Source organism: Python bivittatus, unplaced genomic scaffold (assembly GCF_059951505.1).
Source record: "Python bivittatus isolate LINGU-HERP-01145 unplaced genomic scaffold, Pbiv_v1 ctg000580_np1212, whole genome shotgun sequence".
Lineage (NCBI taxonomy): Eukaryota > Metazoa > Chordata > Lepidosauria > Squamata > Pythonidae > Python > Python bivittatus.
The window spans coordinates 15,039,642-15,065,939 of record NW_028277087.1 but is presented as its reverse complement, the minus strand read 5'-3'; the positions used below and the strand labels follow the sequence as shown (position 1 = coordinate 15,065,939).

Below are 26,298 nucleotides of genomic sequence, written 5' to 3'. Positions count from 1 at the left end.
ATATTCAGAACAAAAAAACTATTCAACTTTCTTCTGATTTAGTATTAAGCAAATAAACCTGAATATTCTTTAGAACAAATCTGTAATTTTAAACAGGACTATTTATGGGAGGAAAATATTGGCCTTCAGTGATGACCAAATTAAAAAATCCCTATCCACATTAAACAGCCAAGACTGAACATCTAAAATACTGAAAAATTTCTGAAGGATCAGTACAGCTATGACACTGTACTAGTGTCTAGTAGAAGATAAGGTGTGATAGCAGGAACAGGTAGACTTGATGGGAGAAGAAATAACTGATAATTGCCTTCACTAAATGGTATCTATGCAGATTAATGTAAAGTCTGAATATATGAAGTATCATCAGCGATCACTGGATTTATAACTTTTTAAGACACCTGCATACAAAATGTTCACTATAGTATTTTCACCATTTCAGTGGCTCAACTTTTTCTCTCTTTTGAACTACAGAACTAGTGTAATGCCCTTAAGTATTGAAGCAGCTATCCCAAACCCCAATACCTCCAAATTAGTTGGAACTACAACTCCTAGAATTCACAGGCAACGTGACCCAAAATAGGATAGCTAAATTGATCTGAATTTAGAAGAGCAATAAAGGCTGCTCTTTTCATGTTGCAAAGCATCAACCATGTCTAAAAGGGGAAGATGTTAGAAACTTAAAACAAGTTTTTTCTCTCTTATCTTTTAAATTAAAGAGGCTATAGCCCAGAACACAAGTTGTTATTTGTACATACCTGCAGCAGGTTTCAGGAATGATTGTGAAATAACCTTTAGAAAGGACTGTGCACAGTGGAAGCCTAAATTATTTTAAAATGTTAATGGCTGTGAAGGCTGCCTTGAGTACATAAACCATGTAGGGGGTGAATAAATATTGCAGTCATTTGCTGAAAAAATGCTTTCATGTTGGATTAAGGGAGAAGTAGGATTGGATTGATGGAACTTGGGTATGATCCTCTCCAGCTTGCCAGCAGTTTGCTTTTGGGCATCACAGCAGCAATGACAGCTGTAATGGCAGACAGAGCTGAAGCATGGAGAATTGGTCACTGCACCTGCTTGTTCTTTCCTATCTGGGTCTTGTGAGCATGATCACCACCGCTGTGCCAGCCAAGGAAAGCAGGCAGGTAAAGGAGAGCAGATACAGTGGTCGTTCCTAATGAGCAGCAGCCAACACCCAGCTTCTTCCTTGCCTTTTAGGCATACAACCGAGCTGATGGCTGAGTCCACTCTGCTGCACTACCCCAGAGGTGTGCAGGGTAACAAAATGTGATGATGGCCGGATTTTCTTAGACTTCACAGAGAGGCCAGTTTACCGCTGCTGCTGAGTTGCTTTCCCTCTTTCTGTTGGCAGTTTTGAAGGCTCCCAGTATGTTGCCAAGCATCTGCCACAAACTGGCTCTGATCCTGTGTTTTATATTCTTTTCTGGCAAAGATCCCTCTGCCACAAAGAGGTCGACGATCCGTGTTCTCGCCGTTCGCACGAGCTCTTGGCCTATTTAGCGTCCCGAAGGGGGCTGGACCACCGTCCCGTTTGCTCTGATCGCTATGGCAACCGATCAGACCCGCCATATTGTTAAGAACGTTTCCATAGCAACAAAACCACTAGGGCCAGCAATAGCTGCCATATCGCTTGATTTAATCCCTACGGGGACCAGGACGGCTCCCCCAAACGAGGGAAGGAGACGCAGCCCTTCTCTCCCTTTGGGCAACCGCCTGTCCGAGTCGGCCCGACCAAAGGAAACGAAGCCCGCCTTGCAGGCATGACGGGCCGCTCAGGCCTGGAGGACTTGAACCTCACGGGGGACGAAGTAGAGCGCCTGACAAGCGCCTTCAAGGACCAGGGCTTCCGCACTCTTTTCGCGGAGTACGTGGCCGAACTGAACGATCCAGAACAAAGGGCTATTTATGAGGCCGAAGTGACAGCTCTGGAGCGGCAGCGGGGCGTGGAAGCCCGCTTCCTGCACCCCACACCGGGCTGGGTTCTCCGCACGAGCCAGGCTGGTAGCCGGCGGTGTTACATCAACATCTGCAGCAACCCGCTAGTGGGGAGGCCTGAGCCTCGGCCAGAGCCTGGCGGTTCCTGCTGGCTTCTGCCACACTGCTTAGCGCCGGGCCGCGAAGAACTAAGCCGCGGCCACCCGCGCGGGCCTCACCGCCTTGTCTACGACGTCGTCTTCCACCCGCATACCCTCCGCTTGGCCGCCCGCCTGGCCCAGTTCCGCCGCCTGGTGAACGACACGGCCCTGGAGGCGGTAGAGAAAAATTTCTCCCCGCAACTGGACCGCACGAACGCCGTCCCTCTCCGCTGCACCAAGTACAAGGGCGTCCCACAGGCCACGTTGCTCCGGACGCCGCTCCCCGCAGGGGCTCGGCCGCCCCCAGAAGAGGGTGGAGAGTCCGACGACTCCCCTTTGCCGCCTTTCCCTTCGCCCTACACCTATCCGCCGCCCAGGCCGCAGTACGCAGCTCAGAGCCCGCCGCCGCCTCCCAAATCACCCCCATCTCCCACCACTCCGCACTGGACCCTCCGGCACCGCTCCTACGTGGACTTTCAGGACTACCGCAACAGCCGGGACTCGACGCCTAGCCCGATCCCCCGTGAGTTGGTGGTGACCATTGAGCTGCCACTGCTCAGCTGTGCCGCCCAGGCCCAGCTGGAGATCTGCGGCCAGGAGCTCCAGCTGGACTCGCAGCGCCCTGCTGCCTACCAGCTGCGCCTCCCATTGCCCTACCCAGTGGACGAGGGCCGCGGCCGGGCCACATTCAACAAAGCCAAGAAACAACTAGTGGTAGTCCTGCCGGTTTTGCGGAAGCCTGACTCGGAGCTTGTTTTCAGCGTCCAAACTCCGCAAGAGCAAATCAAGGCCTCGCCAGAAAACGAGGAGCAGCTGCAGGAAGACTGCGCCGCCACCCCAGATAAGGACGATCCGGAAGTGTGTCAAAAGACCAGCCATTCTGAGCAGGCGCTTCCTCTTGTTGCATCCGTAGACAGCGCGGCATTGCCTGCGTCCGACGTAGAAATAACTCCGACAGCCTCTTTGGCCGTTGCTACGACAAATGATAATGTGGATGTCCCTTTGGTTTCTGACGTGAACAGCCCGGTTCCGCTCAGTGCCCACGTGCGGACTACCCGTAACCATCTGGAGTTTTCGATGCATGCGGAAGAAATTCCTTGTGCTTCTGAATTTAGTGCTGCACTTCCCATGTGCAACGAGAACATTAGTCCAGGGGATTCGTCGTTAACCAGAAGCAGTAACAACGTGATCTTGGGTGCACAGCCTGAAGGTACCGGCTCAGATTCCCTTGCCCCCTTTCTGCATACTGACACTTGGGAGCTTCCTGCGCATCCTGTTTTTCCTGTAAAGCAGGAACATCTCTGCACCGACATGGAACTTAGTAAAAACCCCAACATCACTAACGTTGAACTCCCATTGTGCCCAGGTAGCAGCACAATCCCGTATATATGTCCTTCTGATATCAGCTTGGATCATTCTGAGACAATCTTGTCAACTGACAGTCTGGATCAGAGGCCAAAGTTTTCTGGAAACTCAGATACAGCAAACCCCACCACTACTAACCATGTGGAACATTCTGTTTTGTATCCTGGAAAGAGAGTCACTGTTTCTTCTATTCGGCCTTCACAAAATCTTGATGGAGCTGTAGATGCTCATATAACCTCTACTTGCAATCCTGATCCTTCAGTATCTCTTGCCAGCCCCCTGTGCCCTCCTTTTAATTGTACTCAAGATGAAAAGTCCCTGGTGCTCCTCTTACAGGTTCCAGACATTGTTCCCCTGAGCTTTCAGGGGGAAGTGGGCACGAATTACTACAGGGTGAATTTTGCAAACAAAGACTCTGTTTCCTACATTTTCCTCTTACAGTTTCTTCCTGAAAATAAATTGTGTTCTCCAGAAATTGAAGTTAATGTCTCACCTAATAATGTTGTCATTACCCTCGCTAAATCACCTGAAACCACTGGAATTTGGACAAAGCTCTACTTTGGTTCAAATTATGACGACTTACAGGTAATTACTTTTCAGATTTTTATACTAGTCTATGCAGGTTCTTTACAATATGGAAATGTGATAGTTCCAAGTTGTACATTTATTTCATTTCATTCTCTTTCTGTACAGAATGTACGGCAGTGGGTTTTTTATCTAGTTTGCATAATAATTCTAGCAACAACTGTTTGAGGTAATAACTTAGTGATTGACTCACATTAACACTTATTTGCTATTTTGTTATTACAGGAGACAGGTCAGCATAGCAGGCATACTCAGAAGCAAGTTCTCATAGCTGTATTTTAGATTGTAGCTTTGCTTGATGCAGTAAATCTGTTCTTACTTAACTACTGTGCATGTGTGGCATTTGTGGCAGTGAATTGATGTCCTGTGGGTGGAAGTCATGGTTATGATTCTTTAGAAACAAGGTGTATCAGAATACTGGAATATTTTTGGGGGGAGGGGGACAGTTATGCCAGTACTTGGGTGAACAGTAGTTTCCCCTAGAATGGCATATAAAGGAATACATTTTGCTGTTTTGCTTTTACTGGTTGGCTATGTTGATATTGTAGTTGGATATAAATGTTCTTATCTTGAGGGGAGTAGTCAGTCTGAGAAGGTTCCTCCTCCTCCTCCTCCTCTGTTATTCATTGGATATATAATCTGTAGACTTTCAATTTGGAGTTTTGAAGTTTAGAATGTTATCTTGAATTGGGACAAGGTTTGTGATACAATAAAAATGAGAATACTGGTTTAATACTTTGCTCTCTCTAGACTCATATTCTATGGTATATTTTCCCATTTTTAACTCTTACCTTCCTTTATCTATCAAATAATCTGAACACTGAATCACTCACAAGATTACTGATGAAAGTGTTCTAGATTGTAGAAGCTCTGTCTTTACTATACTTTTCGTGTAATGCTAAATCATTACCAGCAGGAAAATGCCTGTGTAAAGCACCTGGCTCAAACATTCTTCCCTTTTTACCACCATCTGTGTGGGATGGAGAAGAAATAAAATCAAATATAGTTTCAGTATAATAGATTGTTGGCTTCATACTACATGTGAATTAGGAATTACAGTTTAAAATAAATTCTACTTTCACTAAATGAATATGAAAAACAATCCAGGGCTTAATTTTTTTTTTTTATCTGCACTCAATCATAACCAATTCTGCAGCAACTGCCTGGACGAGTCCCTGCAGTTTTCATGGCAAGGTGTTTCGGAAGTGGTTTGCCAGAGAATTTTAAAGTGTAGGCATGGCAACTGCAATCCCAGCCAATTGCAATTCAAATAATAGAACATCTAAGGGAGCTGAGTGCATGGACAGGCTAGTAAGGAAAACATAGTTGTGGTTAGTTGTTCACAAGCCACTTAGGATTTTAAGGTTAATAATCAGCCCTTTGTATTAAGCTAAAAAATGGAGCAGCCACCAGTGAAATTGTTTTCACTGTTGTTCAGTGAAATTAACAAACTATATGCTTCTGATGGTTAAAAGATATGACGCCGGAAGATGAGCCCCTCAGGTCGGAAGGTGTCCAATATGCTACTGGGGAAGAGCGGAGGGCAATTCCAAGTAGCTCCAGAAAGAGTGAAGCAGCTGGGCCAAAGCCAAAGGGACGTTCAGCTGTGGATGTATCTGGAAGCGAAAAGAAGGTCCGATGCTGTAAAGAACAATATTGTATAGGTACCTGGAATGTAAGATTTATGAACCAAGGCAAGCTGGATGCGGTCAAACATGAGATGACAAGATTGAACATCGACATCTTGGGAATCAGCGAATTGAAATGGACAGGAATGGGTGAATTTAATTCAGGTGATCATTATATCTACTACTGTGGCCAAGAAACCCTTAGAAGAAATGGAGTAGCACTCATAGTCAATAAGAGAGTGGGAAAGGCAGTAATGGGGTACAACCTCAAAAACGACAGAATGATCTCAGTGCGAATCCAAGGCAAACCATTCAACATCACAGTAATCCAAGTCTGTGCCCCAACCGCTGATGCCGAAGAAGCTGAAGTTGACCGGTTCTGTGAAGACCTACAACACCTTCTAGAACTAGCACCAAAAAAAGATGTCCTTTTCATCATAGGGGATTGGAATGCTAAAGTAGGAAGTCAAGGAGTAATCAGAATAACAGGCAAGTTTGGCCTTGGAGTACAAAATGAAGTAGGGCAAAGGCTAATAGAGTTCTGTCAAGAGAACAAGCTAGTCATAGCAAACACTCTTTTCCAACAACACAAGAGACAACTCTACACTCGGACATCACCAGATGGTCAATACCGAAACCAGATTGATTATATACTTTGCAGCCAAAGATGGAGAAGCTCTATACAGACAGCAAAAACAAGACCAGGAGCTGACTGTGGCTCAGATCATGAGCTTCTTACTGCAAAATTTAGGCTTAAATTGAAGAATGTAGGGAAAACCACCACTAGACCACTCAGGTATGACTTAGATCATATTCCTTCTGAGTACACAGTGAAGGTGATGAATAGATTTAGGGGATGAGATTTGGTAGACAGAGTGCTTGAAGAACTGTGGACGGAGGTCCGTAACATTGTACAGGAGGCAGCAACTAAAACCATCCCAAAGAAAAAGAAATGCAAGAAAGCAAAATGGCTGTCTGATGAGGCTTTACAAATAGCTGTGGAAAGAAGGAATGCGAAAAGCAAGGGTGAAAGGGAAAGATATAAGCAACTGAATGCAGATTTCCAGAGAACAGCAAGGAGAGATAAGAAGGCCTTCTTAAATGAACAATGCAAAGAAATTGAGGAAAACAATAGAATGGGGAAGACTAGAGATCTCTTCAAGAAAATTGGAGATATCAAAGGAACGTTTAGTGCAAAGATGGGCATGATAAAGGACAAAAAAGGCAGGGACCTAACAGAAGCAGAAGAGATTAAGAAGAGGTGGCAAGAATACACAGAAGAACTCTACAAGAAAGATCTTGATGTCCCTGATGTCCATGCTGGTGTGGTCACTGACCTTGAGCCAGACATCCTAGAGACCGAAGTCAAGTGGGCCTTAGGAAGCATTACTGACAACAAAGCTAGTGGAGATGACAGTATTCCAGCTGAGTTATTTAAAATACTAAAAGATGATGGTGTTAAAGTGCTGCACTCAATATGCCAGCAAGTTTGGAAAACGCAACAGTGGCCATGGGATTAGAAAAGGTCAGTTTATGTTCCAATTCCAAAGAAGGGCAATGCCAAAGAATGTTCAAACTATCGCACAATTGAACTCATTTCACATGCTAGCAAGGTTATGCTCAAAATCCTACAAGCTAGGCTTCAGCAGTATGTGAACCGAGAACTACCGGATGTACAAGCTGGGTTTTGAAGAGGCAGAGGAAGTAGAGATCAAATTGCCAACATTCACTGGATCATGGAGAAAGCATGAGAGTTCCGGAAAAACATCTACTTCTGCTTCATTGACTATGCAAAAGCCTTCGATTGTGTGGATCACAACAAACTGTGGCAAATTCTTAAAGAGATGGGGGTACCAGACCACCTTACCTGTCTCCTGAGAAATCTGTATGCAGGCCAAGAAGCAACAGTTAGAACTGGTCATGGAACAACTGATTGGTTCAAAATAGGGAAAGGAGTACGACAAGGCTGTATACTGTCACCCTGCTTATTTAACCTATATGCAGAGTACATCATGAGAAATGCCAGGCTGGAAGAATCACAAGCCAGAATTACCATATTTTTCTGACTATAAGACGATACTTCTTTCTAAAATCCTTACCCTAAAAATGGAAGGGCGTCTTATTCAAGGAAGTCAGCCGAGAATCGCGCGGTTGCAAAACTGCCCATACTTTGTTTCTGCAGAGAGGCTTCCTCCTATTGTTAGCCTCCAATCACGAGTGAAATAGCTTGTCTCCCAAACAGACTTCCTCCAATCACGAGCCTGATGTAACTGACGTCAGCTGATTCTCAACAAACCAATTAGAGGAAAGCTGTTTGCAGAGACAAGCTATCAGCAGTTTCACTCGTGCTTGAATGTAATCAGTTATGCAAAAGAGCCTGGAAATAGAGCTGCAGAGAGACGGTTTGGACCTCCTCCCACCGAGTGTATCAGGTAAATGTTAACTAATTACTAAATAAAAATGTGTTCTGCACTATCTTTAAAATATTGATTTCTTAATTTTGGGTTGGAAAAGTGGGGGTCGTCTTGTACATGGGGGCGTCTTATTGTCAGAAAAATACGGTAAGATTGCAGGGAGAAACATCAACAACCTCAGATATGCAGATGATACCACCCTAATGGCAGAAAGTGAAGAACTAATGAGCCTCTTGATGAGCGTGAAAGAAGAGAGTGCAAAAGCTGGCTTGAAACTCAACATTAAAAAAACTAAGATCATGGCATCTGGACCCATCAATTCCTGGCAAATAGAAGGGGTAGAAATGGAAGCAGTCACAGACTTTATTTAGGCTCCAAGATCACCACAGACGGAGACTGCAGCCATGAAATTAAAAGACGCTCCTTGGGAGGAAAGCTATGGCAAATCTAGATAGCATATTAAAAAGCAGAGACATCATCTTGCTGACAAAGATCCGCATAGTCAAAGCTATGGTTTTTCCAGGAGTAATGTATGGCTGTGAGAGCTGGACCATAATGAAGGCTGAGCGCCAAAGAATTGATGCCTTTGAACTGTGGTGCTGGAGAAGACTCTTGAGAGTCCCCTGGACTGCTAGGAGGTCAAACCAGTCAATCTTAAAGGAAATCAACCCTGATTGCTCATTGGAAGGATTGATAATGAAGCTCAAGCTCAGATACTTTGGTCACCTAATGCGAAGAGAGGACTCCTTGGAAAAGACCCTGATGCTGGGAAAGATTGAAGGCAAAAGGAGAAGGAGACGGCAGAGGATGAGATGGTTAGATAGCATCACTGAAGCAATGAGCATGAAACTGAGAAAACTCAGGGAGGCAGTGAAAGGACAGGAAGGCCTGGCGCGATATGGTTCATGGGGTCACGAAGAGTCGGACATGACTTAACGACTGAACAACAATGCTTCTGATAACTATTTTTTCCAGCAGTCTAGCTGTAGCTTTGCAGACTAGTTGAGATTTCCAAAACTACATAAAAGTCATAATAATAATCCGATAGAGATGTTCATATAGGTTATAGTTGCCTAATCTATGCAAACAGGTGTCACTGGCTCACCAATCAAAGTTGGGGAAATATTCCCAATTTCAACCAATACAGTATTTGAATACCCAAGTTCATTGCTAGATAAGGAGATCCTTTGGACTGCAAAATTCAGAAGGAGTAAATTACCCCATCTAAGAGAGATTCCTGTTAACAATAATAATAGAAGGCATGAAAAAGATACGTTTATAAGAATACAGCCAATTCAGATCTATTTGTAGTTTTTTTCCACATGTTGCAACATATAGTGGTATTCTGCAACATTTTGCACAGTTCTTGTTGTTAGGATTTCTATTTGCTTTTTCCAACAATCATCCTTATTTTTATTGTGGTGTTACTTGATTGGCTGGACTGATTTCTCTCTCATCCCTTCCACATGCTGCGGGAAAATTTTTGTCTTGTAATTAAATGTATGATTTGTTGAACTTTTGTCTACTCATTCAGTATGTATCCATTAGTTGGGGGAACTGATTAATTTTTTGAGAGAGTTCTGTATAATGACAAACTTTTCCTTGGCTACTTATGCAAATGTTGTGACCATTGGAGAGACAATCTAATTTTTCATCTATGTAAAGGTTACGAATTTGTTAAATGGGGTTTCAATAAATCAAGTGTCCTTTTGAATAAAAATCTGTCCATTTTATGTTTTTCAGTATGGATCCGTGATGACAGGGAGGTAAATAACTCTGGTATTTCTATCAGAGGCTGCTGCAAAGGCATTAATTTAATGGTTTACAGAATCCATGAATTTATGATGAAGATTGCCATTGGGAGGGTTCCACAATGAAGAAGATAAAATCACAAATAACTCTGTTTAGTTCACTGAAGTCAAGTAAGATTTCCAGCATGCAGAACCATATAGTGGTTGAGGTAGGCTCATGCCTTGTAGCTGAGTTATGCTCATATGTCCATGTGTTTCATTACTAGTGATGAAACTCACAAAATTTGGTTGCTTGTGTGAGCTGGATAATTGTTTTCTGATACACAAAGTTATACAGCTCCTACATCTATTAACGTTGTTGTCTATGCCTGTTTTTCTGCCTATTCCAACTTTCCACAGATTAGGAAAAATTACTGAATTTTGAAATGTATCCTATCAATATCACCTACAGTGTTGGAACATTTAAGAACTTAGGAAAAAATGTAGTGTTGAAATCCTATGAATTATATCAGTTATATCAATTCTATTCTTTCTTTGTAATTAGACATTTCCAATCTTAACTTCGGATTTATGCATTATAGAAGCAGACATGTAGAAGCAAAAACAAGCAGAGATTCCAATTAAGAAGCTTCAAGTAAGGTGCATAAACTAGAATTCTCATGAAGCAATGGGCAATGCTGGATTTGCTATCTGATGAAGCAGATGCTTGGCATCTCTTCCCAGAAGATCTGTTGTTCTAGTACAAGTAATTCAAATAGCAGCACTTCTTTTTCTAGTTTTATTGTCTGTCTGTCTGTCTGTCTGTCTGTCTCTCCTTATATATTGTTTAGCTGCTATGAGTGTGTGTAGCAAAATGGAATAAGTGAATTGTATAAGTTAAGAAATAGATTTTCTGAAAATAATGAATATTTTGCATGGAGTCAATTTAACATATGGCAATAGATAATTCTACTTATGTTGATTGAAATTGCTGATTTTATTGGACACATATTTCTTTTAATTTTTTTTAAAAGCTTGTTTGACTGATATGATTCTCAGCTTGAGATTTATTGGTAGCATCTGAAATACTTTCCGAACGCTGCAAATTTCTCTAGTCCTCATCTGAGAAAATTAATCCAGATTGTTGTATCTTACTCCATTATAGCTGTGTTACATTATATTGATATGTTGTGTATGTTGGGAAAGTGAGTTTATTCCTTCCTGCAAAAATGATAGTACTGTAACCAGCTAAGTTCCAGTCAAATAAGTTAAAGGAATGCTTTCAGTATTTCTTAGGTGTTTCAGTTAAGCCTCTGAAGGCTTAAAAAAAGATCAGAGTATTTAACATAGATAAGGAATGGAAAATTACAAAGAGCAGGAATGTTTTAGTCAGATGTATTGTATACCAAGAAATCAAGATAAACCACTGATTTAATGGCCCATAAGAAAGAAAATCAACAGAAGCTTGTATTTGGGCTTGAAATAATTGCACCCAGGCATGGAAAACTAATTTTCTCCATATTCTCTAAATCACTGATCTAATTCTTGCTCAGTTTATGCACACAAAAGCAAATTCTTTTGCCTACAAGTCTTTGACAGAATATACTGTACTACATTGTGGTACAGTTGTACTTGCTTAGATGTAATAGTAGTAAAACCATGTTACATCTAATAAACAAAAAACAAGAAAGAACAGATTTATTATGGGAATGAGCCTTGAATTCACAAGCTTCTTCTGCTCCTGTTGAAACCATGAGGTGATTATAAAGTTTTGATTAATTGTTTATAGAATCTGGACAAAATATAATTAGTCTTAATTACAGTTTAATGAATCAAACTAACGTTGCCAGTTAGGCCTTTTTATATCAACATTAAGCCACAGTTATTCAGCCATGGCTTATTGAATAAACTTTGGTTGCATTCACACAAGATGGTTAGTAGTAAATTATAGTTTACAAATCACAATATCTGGATAAATTGAATAAGTCCAACGCAATGAAGCTTACTTTTGAATAAATAAGATTGCTTCGATAACTTATTGTTTTAGTGATATATGTCAGTTGTTTTTTTAATCCCAGTCAAAGTAATAGCAAAAAAACAAGCTAAAACCATGGTTCATTAAAAGAAAAAAAATTAATAAAATAATTGGAAACATATATAGGTGAGAGGTAAAAACAAGCAGCTGCTACTATTTTCAGTTGCTGATGAATATGTCTGAAATTTTTGACCTTTCCTTTGGATATTTATTATTTATGTAGGTGTTACATTTATATTCTGTCTTTTGTTCAGGAGCTGAAGGCTGCAATTTGTTATATGGGCTGCAGTTTCAGTAGTATAGTTGCCTAACAGAGCTAGTGAATCTGCAGCAAAGCAAATATATGGATGGAAATTGAATAGATCAAGAAGAAGACTGAGAATGTCTAGCTGACGATTACACTCAACAAAACAGAAGTGAAGAATTTAAAGAGCAAAAGATAGTCTATGAAGCATTATTTATTTGTTTATTTATTAAATTTATATGGGTATGGATGTCATAGAATCAAGGAGAGTTTGCTAGGATAGAAAGATATGGAAAAATACAGTGAATGTTTTCTTATCTCTTGCCTATTCTTTTATTTTTCTCTTTCTTAGTAAACATTGCTTACTCTAAAAGAGAATAGTGTTATAGATATGTATGTGTGTACATTATATTTGAAAAATATGAATGTCAGTATTAAATCCTGAACAACTGCATTGTGAAGGATTCCAAGCATTTGTTCATTCTGATATATCACAATAATCTAGAATAAATAACAGATAATGTTTTGAGAAAAATCTATTTTCATTAAAATACTGCTGCCTTAACTGTTGATAAAACAGCTTCATTCTGGGAGAGCCATTAATATTTAAATAACACACACCACTTTCCTTGTTTAGAAAATGTGTATCAGAGAAATTACTGGCCTCTTGATTAAGCTGTTAAAAGCTTTTTTCTGGGGCTGTCTCTTGGGGCTATTATCATTTTAACCAGTGCTAGTGTCTCAGAGAAACCTCTAACCACCATCACCCCCACCCCCCACATCCCAGTCAATTTGCATTGCTTGGAAGAGCTGAATTTCTCTGTGTCAAGACTGACAAAAGCCAGAGAAGCTTTGAGATCTGCAGATCTGCATTTTTTTTCAACCTGCTGTCTTAATTTGACAGTGAAGGGATCTTTACTTAACTTAATTCCCACTATATGTCCTAAATTTTAAATGCCTGCAGTCTCCTCAGGAGAGACATTAATTCTAATAATGTGGTACTAGATAAAGGCTAATGCAATTCTCGATTGCATTAGAAAAATCACTGTATTGAAGATGCTTGAGACTGTACCTGTGTATAGTTCTGGGTACCACATTTCCAGAAGGCTATTGATAGATTAGAAAAGGTTCAGAAGAGGGTGACAGAGATGGCACAAACATTTGAGGATATGGCCTTTAAGGACAGATTGAAGGAATATGAGATATTCATTCTGGGGAAAAGACTGAGGGGACATGTGATATTGTGACATATCAGTGTTCAGGTACATAAAAAGGTACCATAGGGAAGATGGTCATGAGCTATTTCCCACTGCATGGAAAGTAGGTCCACAAATGATGTACATGTTGTTACCTAAATTTCATTTAAATATAAGGAAAAAATTCCTGATGGTAAGAGCTGCACAACAGTGGAACTGTCTACTTATGGGTTCTCCAACTCTGGAGGTTTTTAAGAATAGGCTGGACAGCCACCTCTCAAGGATGGTTTAATTGGTTTTCTTGCACATTGCAGAGAGTTGGATGATGGAGATGGAGTGGATGATCTTTGAGGTCTGATCTTGTAGAATGTCTGCTTTCAAATTTTGTGATTAGAGAGCGTTGAAATTGAAGTGCCCTCAGTGCAAATTGATTAGATTCCATCGTTGCCAATCACTTTATTCTGCTTCTCAGACAAAAAAAAAAAAGTCTCCCAAACAATTTGTAGCTACTCTGAATAAACTACACTATTTACAAGCATTTAGCATAAATGGAAAGTACTGTAAGAGCTGTATTAGGAAAACCTGGAGCAGGCAAATTAGTCTGATAATGCCAGAACAAAAGTGTGAGTTTGTAATAGGTGTTTCCATCCTCTTTGGAGCTATCTGCTTGATATCTAGTTGGATGGAGGAGGGGCAATTACTTTTGATCTGTTGTTCCAAAACAAAAAACATAGAGACCTTTATCTCATCTTTGAAATTATAGGTTAGTAATAAGCAATTCAGCATTTACCAATAGAAGAGAATATATGTACTTCAGGGTTGAACTTTGGAGTCCTTGGTGCTCTCTGAGCTTGGTTGTTTGATTGCAGATGTTTCATTACCCAACTAGGTAACATCATCAGTGCTTGTGAGTATGGGGTTTTCTCCCTGTTTATATACACTAACTTGCCTTGCCAGTGTTGGTGAGGGTGTAGTTTTCACCTTGGTAGTTTCTTGATTTTTTGCTTGATTGTTTGTCTCCTTGGTAGTTCCTTGATTAGACTATTGTTTTCTGCTTGACTGTTTGTCTAGTGTTAATTCCTGCTTATCTGGGTGTAGGCTTCTGGTGAGGATGTGTTCAAGTCTTTCTGATTCCTTTTTAGCTTTCTTGTTGTCTCTTTTGAATGGAGTGTAAATGTGATTTATCTCTTTGTGTCTATTAATGGCTGATATGTCTGAGAGCCGAGCTTCTAGGAATTCCCTAACATTTTTGGATTTAGCTTGGTCTAGGATGCTCACAGTTTCCCAGCTGAAACTATGGTTGAGTCTCTCTATGTGTGGTGAGATTAAGGAGTTTTCGTCATGTCTTCTGACTGCTAGTTGGTATTCGTGGATACGCTCTGCTAGTCTTCTGCCTGTCTGTCCTAACAATAGCTGTTGCAGTCCTTACACTGTATGTTGTAGATGATACCTGGTTTTTTTTTCTTTTTGGGCTACTGGGTCTTTTGGTTTAGTTAAGATGTTTTGGAGGGCTTCAGTAGGTTTGTGTCCTATGGTGATGCTGTGTGGTTGTAATAGTCTGTTGGTTGTTTATGAGATGTTTCTGATGTATGGCAGTGTTATCCTTTTCATAGCTTGTGTTGGTTGTGCTGTAGTGGGTTGAATGGTCAGGCACTTTTTGATAAAGTTGCGTGGGTATCCATTTTGTTGAAAGATGTATAGGCTATCTGTTTCCTTTTTCAGTGTTTTGGGTTGCTGCAGTGCGTTTGCGCTCGTCTGAATAATGTACTTACACGGCTCCTCTTGCAGGAGGTTGGGTTGTAACTTTGGTAATGGAGTACTTGGTTAGTGTGGGTTGTTTTTGATGGACTTGTGTTTCTAATTTGCCATCATTTCCTCTGCTGATGAGGATATCCAGGAAGGGTAGTTTGTTGTTTTCTTCTTCCCTTGTGAATTTTATTCCTTTGAAGATGTTGTTGATTGTTTCATGTGTCTTCTCTAGTTGTTCCTTTTTATTATGACAAAGGTGTCATCTACATACCGGATGTATGTGTGGGAGTGCTGTATTTTCTAGATGCTGAGTTACAGTCTCTGCTGAGTCCTGAGAATGGTGATCCCATGGGTGTTCCTCTGATTTGTTGGTATTTTCATCAAAATGAAAATAGGTAGTGAAGCAGAAGTTGATGAGGTCTATGATTCTGGGTATTTTGATCTTAGTATATTTGGTTAGGTCAAGTGTGTTGTGTAGTACTGGTGTCATGGATTCTCTTGCAGTGTTCCAAATGGTATGTAATCTATACTGATAAGAGCACTAGCTGTTTTTTGAACATAAAAGCCCTAAAGATGCACATCTTCCTCACCACTTCTTTCTGCTATTTAACAGATTACACTTTCATACTTTTCAGTATTTTTAAGCATATTATATACTAACTTGTACTATACATGTTATGGGGATTTTTTTTATGTTTTAAAGTGGTTGCACTGAAAAATATACTCGAGAACTGAAGATAGAACTGAACTAGTGTTATACTTTTATGTGGTTGTTTATAATTTTCCATTGGAAAGGTGGTTAAAGCACCCATATGGCAAGGAAGTTCTATAAAAAAAAGTGGCTTCTGAAACTGCTGTAAAAGGCACAGTTATAGAGCTGACAACCTTATTTTATTTTATTGTATAGTAAGTTACTTTAAAAAACTTGTTTGAAAAGCCATATAGCCATAATATCAATACAATATTCTAGTACATATTCCATTCATTAGCTCATGATATCCACATTTTCTTTCCCAGAGAGTGCTACTCTATTAGCTGATTTCATTTATATGGCTTGTGTGAAGATTCTTGCTAGAGGTTGTAACTAATAAATATAACTGGACTGAATTTGCATTGTCTCTTGGAGTTCCTTGGGCTAGGCCTGACATTAATCTTCCCAGACTGAAACCCCAGCTCCCAAAGTCAGCCAGTCACAACAGTGTGAATTCCTCAGGGAGGTGCCAGTCTCATCCTCTTGTTCCTCCCACGCTCTTCTGGGGAGCTAAGAAAATGTTTATCTCCCTGAGCCTGGCCTTCATAATTCCATTCCATCACATCATTTTCCCCCACAACAACCTTGTGAGTTAGGTTGGGCTGAGAGTGACTTATCCAAAGACCCTCAGTGAACTTTGGGTGGGTGAGGGTAGACTAGAACCTTTGGCTCCTTGGTGACAGTCCAACTCTTTAACCACTGCACCACCCTGGCCCTACTGCTCCCATTTGTTATTCCTTCACTTTTTACAAAGGACAGTACAGCTGATTGCTTTCAGAGCACACTTTCCCAACCTGGTGTCAAAGATCATGTTAAGAGTTGTAGTCCTTCACATCTGGAGAGCAGCAGGTTAAAGAAGCTGCTTCAGAATGTATGGCAATTATAGGGAAAAAAATTGTTGGGTCCTTTTTCCCCCAAGGACCCCTGCATCATTAAAGTCTCCTTGAAGAAAAAGAAAAGAAGAGTTGTGATTGTAGTAGCTAGGGTGTCTTCGGAACTAAGGTTTTTTATTTGAAATGATGACTAAATCCTTCTATGTCTGTTTTGCCTTTAGGAAAGGTGGTTTATCACTGAAAACAATGTCGATAAGTTTCTTGTCAGTCTCACAGGGATTTGCTGTCCCAGTCAATCAGAGAGGGAACATCAGCCATTAATTGAAGTATTGGATGTCTCTGAGGGCAAAAGTCAGATCAGATTAAAGGTAAATGGTTATTCAGCATATATCTCTTATCTACTTCTAAACTGAAGGGCTCTATCACTATGGTTACCCTCACCAGTCCTGCTTAATGTTCTTGAGGGCTTATTCTTTGTATGATAGAACAGTGATTTTAAAAGTAGAATACTGTATAGTATTCATTGTTCAGAAACAAAGCAACTGGGGCTGTGTAGCAGCACTTTGGATTCAAAGGGGGAAAGGTGTTTCAGAGCACATACCATCTGTCAGCAACTCGTTAAAGCAACTGCATCTTTTCCTGGCATTATGTGGCTGACCTACACAGTTGTTATGTACTCCCAAGAAAAGGTGAGTCTGGTTTATGGAATTGTCAGGTGTTATGTACAGTGGGGCAAAAAAGTATTTAGTCAGCCACCAATTGTGCAAGTTCTCCCACTTAAAAAGATGAGAGAGGCCTGTAATTTTCATCATAGGTATATCTCAACTATGAGAGACAAAATGGGGGAAAAAATCCAGAAAATCACATTGTCTGATTTTTAAAGAATTTATTTGCAAATCATGGTGGAAAATAAGTATTTGGTCACCTACAAACAAGCAAGATGTCTGGCTCTCACAGACCAGTAACTACTTCTTTAAGAGGCTCCTCTGTCCTCCACTCGTAAACCTGTAGTAATGGCACCTGTTTGACCTTGTTATCAGTATAAAAGACACCTGTCCACAACCTCAAACAGTCACACTCCAAACTCCACTATGGCCAAGATCAAAGAGCTGTGGAAGGACACCAGAAACAAAATTGTAGACCTGCACCAGGCTGGGAAGACTGAATCTGCAATAGGCAAGCAGCTTGGTGTGAAGAAATCAACTGTGGGAGCAATAATTAGAAAATGGAAGACATACAAGACCACTGATAATCTCCCTCGATCTGGGGCTCCACGCAAGATCTCACCCCGTGGGGTCAATATGATCACAAGAACAGTGAGCAAAAATCCCAGAACCACATGGGGGGACCTAGTGAATGACCTGCAGGGAGCTGGGACCAAAGTAACAAAGGCTACCATCAGTAACACACTACGCCACCAGGGACTCAAATCCTGCAGTGCCAGACGTGTCCCCCTGCTTAAGCCAGTACATGTCTGGGCCTGTCTGAAGTTTGCTAGAGAGCATTTGGATGATCCAGAAGAGGATTGGGAGAATGTCATATGGTCAGATGAAACCAAAGTAGAGCATTTTGGTCTAAACTCAACTCGTCGTGTTTGGAGGAGAGAGAATGCTGAGTTGCATCCAAAGAACACCATACCTACTGTGAAGCATGGGGGTGGAAACATCATGCTTTGGGGCTGTTTTTCTGCAAAGGGACCAGGATGACTGATCCGTGTAAAGGAAAGAATGAATGGGGCCATGTATCGTGAGATTTTGAGTGAACACCTCCTTCCATCAGCAGGGCATTGAAGATGAAATGTGGCTGGGTCTTTCAGCATAACAATGATCCCAAACACACCGCCCGGGCAACAAAGGAGTGGCTTTGTAAGAAGCATTTCAAGGTCCTGGAGTGGCCTAGCCAGTCTCCAGATCTCAACCCCATGGAAAACCTTTGGAGGGAGTTGAAAGTCCGTGTTGCCCAGCGACAGCCCCAAAACATCACTGCTCTAGAGGAGATCTGCATGGAGGAATGGGCCAAAACACCAACAGTATGTGAAAACCTTGTGAAGACTTACAGAAAATGTTTGACCTCTGTCATTGCCAACAAAGGATATATAACAAAGTATTGAGATGAACTTTTGATATTGACCAAATACTTATTTTCCACCATGATTTGCAAATAAATTCTTTAAAAATCAGACAATGTGATTTTCTGGATTTTTCTCCCCATTTTGTCTCTCACAGTTGAGGTATACCTATGATGAAAATTACAGGCCTCTCTCATCTTTTTAAGTGGGAGAATGTGCACAATTGGTGGCTGACTAAATACTTTTTTGCCCCACTGTACATACCCACGCACACTCCTAATAAGAAATGATTGACCGTCTCTCTTTTCTCTGCTATATTAAAGTCATTCCATCTCCCCAAACAAGGATGCATTTGCTATGTATAGATTTTAGTTTGTGGCAGGGTGTATGTGTAAATTCTATAGGTAGATAAGAATTTGGAGAAGACCATAGGATGAATATAACAGAAAATTGAGCTGAGGTTTATTTGTAAAGAGTAGAAGTCAAGAAACTAATAAAAAGATAGCAAAGTTACTGGGACTGAGTCTTCATTTTAAAGTTCCTTCTAAATGATGACTAATTACTTGGGTATCTATGGAGGCTCTTCAGTAAGAAGATGCCTCAATACAGTTACATTGCATGGGTTCTCCTCCGAGACCATTCCTAGACCTGCTTCCTATTACAACAATACGCAAATTTCTGGGGCTTTATTTGTACATCCTGTCACAACTGAAGAATTATTTCTATAATGTAAATTAATGTTTAAATTGTAAAGAAAATAGTGAAAACCCCCCCAGCAAGAATTACTTAATAGAAAGGCTAGGGGAACAGTTTTGATTTCTCCCTGAAATATACATTGAATTTTGTATGACACTGAAGTTACATACGCAGATATTATTTAGATTCTCATTCTGTTAGCCGCTCTTTATCTTAAATCTGACTATGAAAGTCCAGAGGTGCACTTTGGACTTTGCTCCTTGGCTAAGAAGACTGGGGTAGGACACTCTACATTGCAGTAAGCAAAAAACTAGAGCAAACAACTACATTTGAATTCTAGCTCTGCTTTTTTATTCCATGAGGGTGCTTCAGATTCTGCTATTATATATTATAGTTTCACCACTATTATATTGTCAGTATTTTGTTTCTCTTCAAACATTTACAAATTGTGCTGCATTTATATTTTACCTTGGCTCTTTGCCAGCCAAAGCCCACTGTATCAAAAGTTCTAACTCTGACTGCACTAGGCTAGAAATATCCATTCAGATAGCCACATGAGACTCATCTACCTAATTATTACATGTTTGTGATGCTAATGCCATATTGTCTTGGATGCACTACTTTATTTGGACATAAACATGAGATTAAGTCTGAAATATTTCAAGTAGTATGGGAACTTGATCTGACAAGTTGTAGCTGCCCCATCTCAACCAGGTGACTCTGGACAGCGAACAATTCTGAAACAATAAAAACAACTGAAAACAATACAAAAAATAAATATATATAGCAGCTGAGAAAATTATAATTATTAATATAGCCAAGAGACAGGGCCGCTAACACATGCAGTGGCTACAAACGTAGCCTTCAAGGATGCTGTCACATAATGACTGGAAGCTTATGGGTATTGTTGGGTGATAATAATTCGTTTAAATCTTAGCAAATTGGACTTTGAGGATTTAGAAGCAAATGTCCATCTTTCCCTTCCCAATCGTCTTCCTTACACAGCATTATAAGAGGCATGCCAAGTTTCTCACTGAGCTAGGCTATCAATATATCCATTTAATACTTAAATAATTAACAAAGTAGAGCCAACTGGCACATCACACAGAGACTGAAAGACCAAGCAGATCAACTACTTCTTCAGCTAGAATCATAATTTTTCTCCAGGAACACGCAAAGTCCAGATGGTATTGAGGCATTGAGTAAGCAGAAGCATTTTGTATACATTAACCATGATTCTTCTTTTTGCTAAAGCCACCTGGTTGATATAATGCAACATTGCCTCTAAGCAAGTCCCTGCTGCTTGGTAGTCAAATTCTGCTGTCAGGGTTATGAAACTCTCCAACTGTATTTACAGGAAGCATAGCAAGAAGATATGAACACACCAAGTCCAGACAAGGAGGAAGCTCAGGGTGTTCTTGTGAGATTAATGATCTTGTTTTCTTAGGTTAAATCACTGAAATGTTTTCTCTCCCTTCCTCTTAGCAGGTAGAGGAGAATGGTAGCCGTGAACCTGGCAGAAGAGAAGAAAAAGAGGGCAGCAGACTTTTAGCAGATGCAGAAAATTGCTCTGTACAAACCAAAAGTGTTTCATTTGCAACTATGGAAACAATGGGGCAAGTTGGCAAGGGACCAAGCCATTGTATGGAGCTTGACCCTGGTGATCCCAGTGGGAGGATTCCTGGGAAGTCACAGATAAACGAATTATTTGAGTCAGAACTTTCTTTTGCAACAGGCAAAAGAGCCACATCCTCAGGGCAAACTGAGCTTCAGGAGGAGCCTGTCCCGTTTCTACAGGGAGAGGAAGTGGATGTACATTCAGAGTCCTCACAGAACAGACAAGAATTGAACAAGTTAGTTCCCACTGTGTTAAAGGAAACTAACATGCAAGATGGAAGTGTGGAATATATAAGCTGTCACAGGACACAGTGTGCAGTCACCTTTGAAAATACTTTGCTGTATGAACTGGATTAAATTAGTTTTGTAAGGCTCTTATCTAAGCTCCACAACTACCTCAAATTCTGTGCTTACTCTAAAGTACACAAAAAAGCAAAGTCATGTAGAAATCAAAATACAACTGTTGGGAGCAAAAAGCAAGAAATAGAAACTATTTGTCCAAACCTTTACTTTTCTCGTTAGTTCAAAGATTCAGATGTGACCAATTTGTTACTGAATTTCAAAAAGAAATAGGCAGCTCATTAAAGCCATACAGATTTCTCAGAGAAGTCCAGAATCCGAATTAGATGGGATAAGTTAGGAAAGCATGCAGAATCTACAATCACACCTTGGCTTATAAGCAAATTATAAACAGTTTTTTTATACAAACATGCAACTCTTTTATGAGCCATGTTTAACTGGGAACTGACTGGACAGAAAATTTCTAACAAGATTGTCTGAAAGGGACATGACTACCCGGTACATTCACATCTGTAAAACTCAATTCTGATGGTTTCCAGTTCCTTATTTTTAACTTCCCCTTCTGTTTTCTCCAGTTTTCAGCTAAATGGCAGATAATATCTCATCATTAAACACCCTTCTCCAAAAGTTAGATGACATTTCACACAAGACCTTTGCTGTTAGAACTGCTTTCAGATGTGTATTTGCACAGCTTGAGAGTTCTCATACTCTAGCGTCCTACAGGTAGGCAAGAGAATAAAAATATTATTAAACTGTGTTAGCCAATTTATTTGCTTCCATATCACATAGTTAAAGTTTTTGATTTTTTCCAATTAATTGATATCTGGTCTGCAAACATTTTCAGTCTTTCAGGAGCCTGATTAATGTCCCAATCACATTGGGGAAGTTTTTCAAGTGGTGTGAAAAAGTGATTTGTTAAGTTACTGTCTCTGAAACCATTGAAACCAAATGGATTTCTGTGTAACTTGGCTAGGACTTTAATGGTGCCAGATTGCCAATTTCATTTACTTGGAAATAAATTTGCTGTTTTCAAAGAATTAATTTCAAAGCTTAATTTAAATACATTTTGTAAGCATTGTCCTATTTTGTCATACAACACCAGCCATCAGCAGGCTGAATCTGTTTTTGTTCAGTGTAAGTCAGTAAGTAATGTCATTAAATAGTCATGGGAAGACTTATTATGCAAGGAATAAACTGGGTACCTCCATAAAAAATACACTCATAGATAATATATATTAGAAATTATCCTGTTTGAATTTGCAGGTCACAACATTAAAACTCTCTAATTTCAATCAAATTAAACCATTAGAATGTCAAAAACCACACAGTAACAGAACTGTTCTAAATGTCAACTTAATTAAATTTTCTTGCTTAAGCCAACTTCTAATTATGCCCCAGAATTAGCCATTAGCCAGCTCTAATGTGCCTTAGGTGCTGTTGATAATTTGCAGGAAACTATTCAAGTCTGACGCTTGTGCAAACTCTTGTTCAGCGAGACATCACAAGCGTGCGGAGCAAACACTGCAAAGTCAAGATTAAAGGTTCCATGATTTCAATTAACTTTCATCATTGACCTATGTGGTCCCTAGTTGTGTTTAGTTTTAACTGGAGTGTTCCCTTTTGCAGATAATACAAACCAGAAATTTTAACAAATTTTAACAACTGCCCTCTAAAAATGATTTAAAACAGTCTGCAGTCTTTCATCCATTAATTTAAAAGTTCCATCTGCAATTTCATATTCAAATGGAACTGTAATAAGACAGTTTATAAAACCTAATAAATCCTTCCTTTCTTGTAATCTTAAAAATGTTTTTATTCCAGAAAAGTAGAAAAACAAGATACAGAAAAGTGTTGTAGTTTTTCTGTTAGTTCCCCTTAGTTTAATACATGTAATTTTTCTCAAATATAATTTATAAAAAAATATTTTAAGAGTAAGGTAGTTTGTCCCAATTATTTCTGTTATCTGTACCTTTGTGGGAGTTTGGACATGTAATAAATTTTGGATTATTTTATATATAAAAACTAAGGGTACATTTTAGGAAGTTTGTTGGCATAATGAACTTTGTGTGGGTTGCTTAGAGAAGTTTGTGATAAATTCTGCTGTAGGGCTAAGCATATAGTTTAATTAAATTGTGACTGTTTCCAAAAGCAGGCCTCTTTTAGGGTATTAAGATTAGCACATATGTAGAAAAACCTTTCATCTATTAAAATATTTTAGGATGTTGATTTTTTCTAACATTCAAATTCTATATTCAATGCTCTATCTTTAATTATGTTAGGTTGCCAAATCTGAAAGTTGAATTGTTTCAATATGACTTAAATAGTACATTTTTAAAAAGAACTGTTCATGTGTCTTATTTTTATCACTGCATTATGCTAACATTTCTATATTAAAACTTAATTTGTAACATTAAAATTAAATAAAATGGACCCTTTCAAACCATTGAAACTTGTATTACAAAAGCATGATTTTTTATTTTGGTAGAACTAAAAAAGTTGCATAATTCTACATTAAAAGAAACCAATTTCAATGTTTCTCATATAATAAGCACATAGAAAATAAGAGAATGCTTTTGCAGGAATTAAGGTACCAAATTTCAAGCAAGCCTGTAAAAGATTATGGAATACTGAGTGCCAGACGATCGTATTGTAAAGATAGAGGGGGAACAAGGAGTGAGTTACAAAAACAACTAAAAGCTAATTTTTGAAAACTCAGGGGCACTGAATACAGAGAAAAGGATCAAGGCCACTGTAGAAACAATTGCATCTACAATCTTTTTTGATCCTTAAAAAAAAAAGTTTGAAGATGTAGGGAACACTTTATAAAAGAGACTAGATTTTTTTTAAAAAAAACCTCCGTTATTTCCAGTAAACAAGTAGACATTTAGTTTTTATTCTGAGCATTGCTCCACATAATCCTTCTGCCTCCAAAATTAATTACCAAATGACATCTGCTGTAATCATTGCTGTCCATATTAAACTAGAAGCAAAATCCAAAAATTTTCTTTTATGTTTAAGTATTTAAAAGACTAGTCAGCATAACAGAGAAAAAGGTCAACGTTCCTTCTTTCACTGTAATCTTCGGTAACTTTTGCAGAGTTCATGGTCCCGAATATCACCCCAACCCCCATTTTTCACATGGGGGCTCAAAGGGGCAACTGAGTACCGCTTGCTAATAGTTATGGTTTTAGGAAACAAGTATTGTTGATTGCTATTTAAGAGAGAGTCAATTTTGGCACTCTGAACAGAGGGTTGGCAAGACTTCTTGTGGTGCATGCCACAGTCACCAGTGTGGAAGATTCGGGGGATCTCTGGAACCAGCACCTTCCAGAAATGAGGAAGGCATCCTACAGTCAAATGCTGGAGGGTCCAGTCCCAGTTGTAGTCATCATAGGTGCAGAAGGCATCAGTGCAGGCAATAAGTTGCTGGTACGTGTCCCTAGCAAAGACCATGCCCATGTTGTGCTCTGTAGACTTCCATGTCTTCAACTCCACCTTGTCAGCCCGGCCAGCAAAGCTGCCGCGCACAGTGGCGTAGGTGCCCAAGGACAGCAACTGGCACTCAGGGCAGTCACGTTGTCGCAGGGCCCAGAGGTGCTGCAAGATGTGGTAGAAGTCAGGTGCCAGGTAGTGGTCCTCCTCCAAGAAGACCACCAAACCCGGGTGTTCCCGCAGAGCCCGCACCCGCTCCCACACGAAGTGAAGCTTCCACCACCAGTGGTGTTTGGTCTGGGTGAAAGTAGCCTCACGGTAGTGGCCAAAGGCATCGGGGTACTGGGCGTTGAGGCAGCCCGAGCGCAGCGCTGCCTCCTGGCCCACGTCGCGCGGACAGTCGCGTGGATCCGTGCCTGGGAATTCGCCCGGATAGAGCTGCAGGCTGAACGGGAAGAAAATCTGCAGGACCGCGCAGAAGTCCACGGAGGCGGCCAGCGCATTCAACTCGGCAGACCACACGTCGTGGCTGAGCACCAGCAGCACCTTTTCCACGCCGGGCGCGCGCCGCAGCGAGTCCAACAGTATCCGGAGATGATCGGCGCGCTCATGCACCTGCACCACCAGCGCCACGGCCACCTCCTCGGTGCCGGTGCCGCTCCCGCCAGGCCGCCAGTGCGCCTCGTTGCGCACCGGCTGGTCGAAGTTGAGCCGGTACACCAGCGACCGGTAGTGCAGGGTGCGATTCAGCCCCGGCGCCTCTTCCCGCGATAGCCAAGACGAATTGGAAAGACGCCCGCTAACAGGAAGGCTGCTGCTGGTAAAGGCCGGCGGCAACGGTCGGTCTCCCGGGGGCGGCGGCGGCGGCGACGCGGGTTCTTCCCGTTTGCTGACGCCGCCGCCGCCGCCGCCGGCCTCGCTACTCCCTCCCCAAAGCACCAGGGCACAGGCGGCGGCGCCCAAGACCAGCAGCAGCGCCACCACTTTGCGCTTGTAGATGCGGAGTCTCATGGTCCGGTCCGGTCGGTTCCGGTTCTCCTATGTCGTCCTCGCTCCTCACTCGCGGTGGCCTCGAGCCGGGCCCGGCGCGGCCCGCTGCGCCTTGGCGTACATCAGCGGAACAATCGAGCGCCCAGCGTTTCTCGGGCGCCCGAGAGCTGCTGCCGCCGCCGCCGCCGCGCGCGCATCGTCTCCCTCGCTTCCTTGGCCGGACACGAAAGAGGCGGCGCGGCCGGATGAGGAGCCAGCGAGCCGGGGAGGGACCCCAGCGGCTCCGCCCCGGACGCACCAGCGGGCCACGCTGTCTCTGTCGGGGCTGCAGCAACCCCGGGACCTCCCTCTCCAGGCGCAGCTTCCGGATCCGGATTACCTGTTCCGTTCGCGAGAAGCGGTAATCGGGTCTGACCGTTTTCTGTACGGCTAGAGGCGCGCTTGGAAAAAGGAGTGGCTTCGCACTGACATTCCCGAAATGAATCGGATCGGTAGGAGGCAAAAAGAGCAGATACTCTGCTGCCCAATTTTTTTGGCCTTTCAAATGACTTTCATTGTAGACAATGGGCAAC

General features: G+C 41.3%; 2 protein-coding genes across 2 annotated transcripts; one reads left to right on the top strand and one right to left on the bottom strand.

Annotated features, from left to right (window-relative positions):
* Positions 1-1,778: 1,778 nt before the first annotated feature.
* Positions 1,779-23,757, top strand: DNAAF2 (dynein axonemal assembly factor 2). Its single transcript, XM_007442468.3, has 3 exons — positions 1,779-4,043; positions 16,845-16,991; positions 20,873-23,757. The coding sequence occupies exons 1-3, from the start codon at positions 1,779-1,781 to the stop codon at positions 21,359-21,361; spliced, it is 2,901 nt and encodes a 966-aa protein (XP_007442530.1). The 3' UTR covers positions 21,362-23,757.
* Positions 23,755-26,050, bottom strand: MGAT2 (alpha-1,6-mannosyl-glycoprotein 2-beta-N-acetylglucosaminyltransferase). The gene has a single exon (XM_025175836.2). It carries the CDS (start codon positions 25,745-25,747, stop codon positions 24,374-24,376), a length of 1,374 nt encoding a protein of 457 aa, XP_025031604.2. The 5' UTR covers positions 25,748-26,050; the 3' UTR covers positions 23,755-24,373.
* Positions 26,051-26,298: the final 248 nt, after the last annotated feature.